Source organism: Mandrillus leucophaeus, unplaced genomic scaffold, assembly GCF_000951045.1.
Source record: "Mandrillus leucophaeus isolate KB7577 unplaced genomic scaffold, Mleu.le_1.0 Scaffold34, whole genome shotgun sequence".
Classification (NCBI taxonomy): domain Eukaryota; kingdom Metazoa; phylum Chordata; class Mammalia; order Primates; family Cercopithecidae; genus Mandrillus; species Mandrillus leucophaeus.
The window spans coordinates 400,779-402,110 of NW_012103587.1; the positions used below are offsets into that span (position 1 = coordinate 400,779).

General features: G+C 43.5%; 1 protein-coding gene across 1 annotated transcript in view; it reads left to right on the top strand.

Annotated features, from left to right (window-relative positions):
- The window catches only part of ATP6V0A2 (ATPase, H+ transporting, lysosomal V0 subunit a2), a 56,045-nt gene extending 55,869 nt beyond the window's left edge, over positions 1-176 (top strand). The window contains exon 20 of the mRNA XM_011988889.1: positions 170-176. Within this exon, the coding sequence (XP_011844279.1) occupies positions 170-176 (7 nt within the window). The remainder of the gene's footprint in view (positions 1-169) is intronic.
- Positions 177-1,332: the final 1,156 nt, after the last annotated feature.

Consider the following 1,332-nt stretch of genomic DNA (forward strand, 5'->3'; position numbering starts at 1 on the left):
TAGAGACGGGGTTTCACTGTGTTAGCCAGGATGGTCTTGATCTCCTGACCTCGTGATCCACCCGCCTCGGCCTCCCAAAGTGCTGGGATTATGGGCGTGCGCCACCGCGCCCGGCTGGCGCAGGCCAGGGACCACTTTTTAACTTTTTCTAATTAACACCTTTTCTCAGGCCATAGAGCAGAGGATGCAGTCATTTCTCTGTTAAAATCTATGTAGTATTTATGTAGAATGGCATTATTCAGAATCCTAACTTTGGGAAAGCGCTCTCTGGAAATGTAGTTTGATACTAGTGTCTTACAGGTGCGGGGGAAATTTGTTTCTCTGTAAAGCAATGGGCTCCAGGGTCATGTTACCAGAGTTGTCGCTCAGTTTTGCTTGTTTTTAAGCCTTTTGCTAGAACCTATTATATATCCAGTTTTTAAAACATATTTCATTCCTTTGATAGCAGAGATCCAGAGCAAAGATGGCAAGTTGTATGGATGATGCTGAATATCTGTTTATTTTCCTAAAGATAAATGTCACGACACCACATTTTTCAGTTTTTATTTAGATGTTTGTTACCATGTGTTAACAGAATCTTGAAACCCAAGGGATTTCTTCAGTAAACTAGACTTTGATTTCAGCCTGCTGGGCTGGACACGGCCATTGCGGTGGTCCGTTAAGGAGTGCAGAGGGCCTTCTGTCTGATAGGATCTGGGTGAGCGTGTGGACCTTCCAGCAGCGAAAGGACTTGGAACTCCTCTTTTGCTGAATGCTGCTCTGTTCTTGTTTCTGGCATGAATATTTTATAACAACATTCTGGTGTCAGCATCCCCTCTGCAGTTGTTTATTTTATTTTTTAAATTTTTTATTTTTATTTTTTTGAGATGGTGTCTCACTCTGTCACCCAGGCTGGAGTGCAGTGGTGCAATCTTGGCTCACTGCAACCTCTGCCTCCCAGGCTTAAGTAATTCTGCCTTAACCTCCCGAGTAGCTGGGATTACAGGCGCCTGCCACAGCACCTGGTTGATTTTTTTTTTATTGTTAGTAGAGACAGGTTTCACCATGTTGGCCTGGCTAGTCTTGAACTCCTGACCTCAGGTGATCCACCTGCCTCGGCCTCCTAAAGTGCTGGGATTACAGGCCTGAGCCACTGTGCCCGGCCCTCTGCAGTTGTTTAATAAGGCACAGAATACCTGTAGCATAGGGTCAACGTTACGATGTACATGAATCACATATTCAGACTTAGAACCTGATACATTTTGGAAAAGAAAAACAAAAAACAACTTCTACAACTATTCTGCAGTCTGCATTTAAAAACAATAAATTCCTCTATTAAAAACGTAAAGCCAG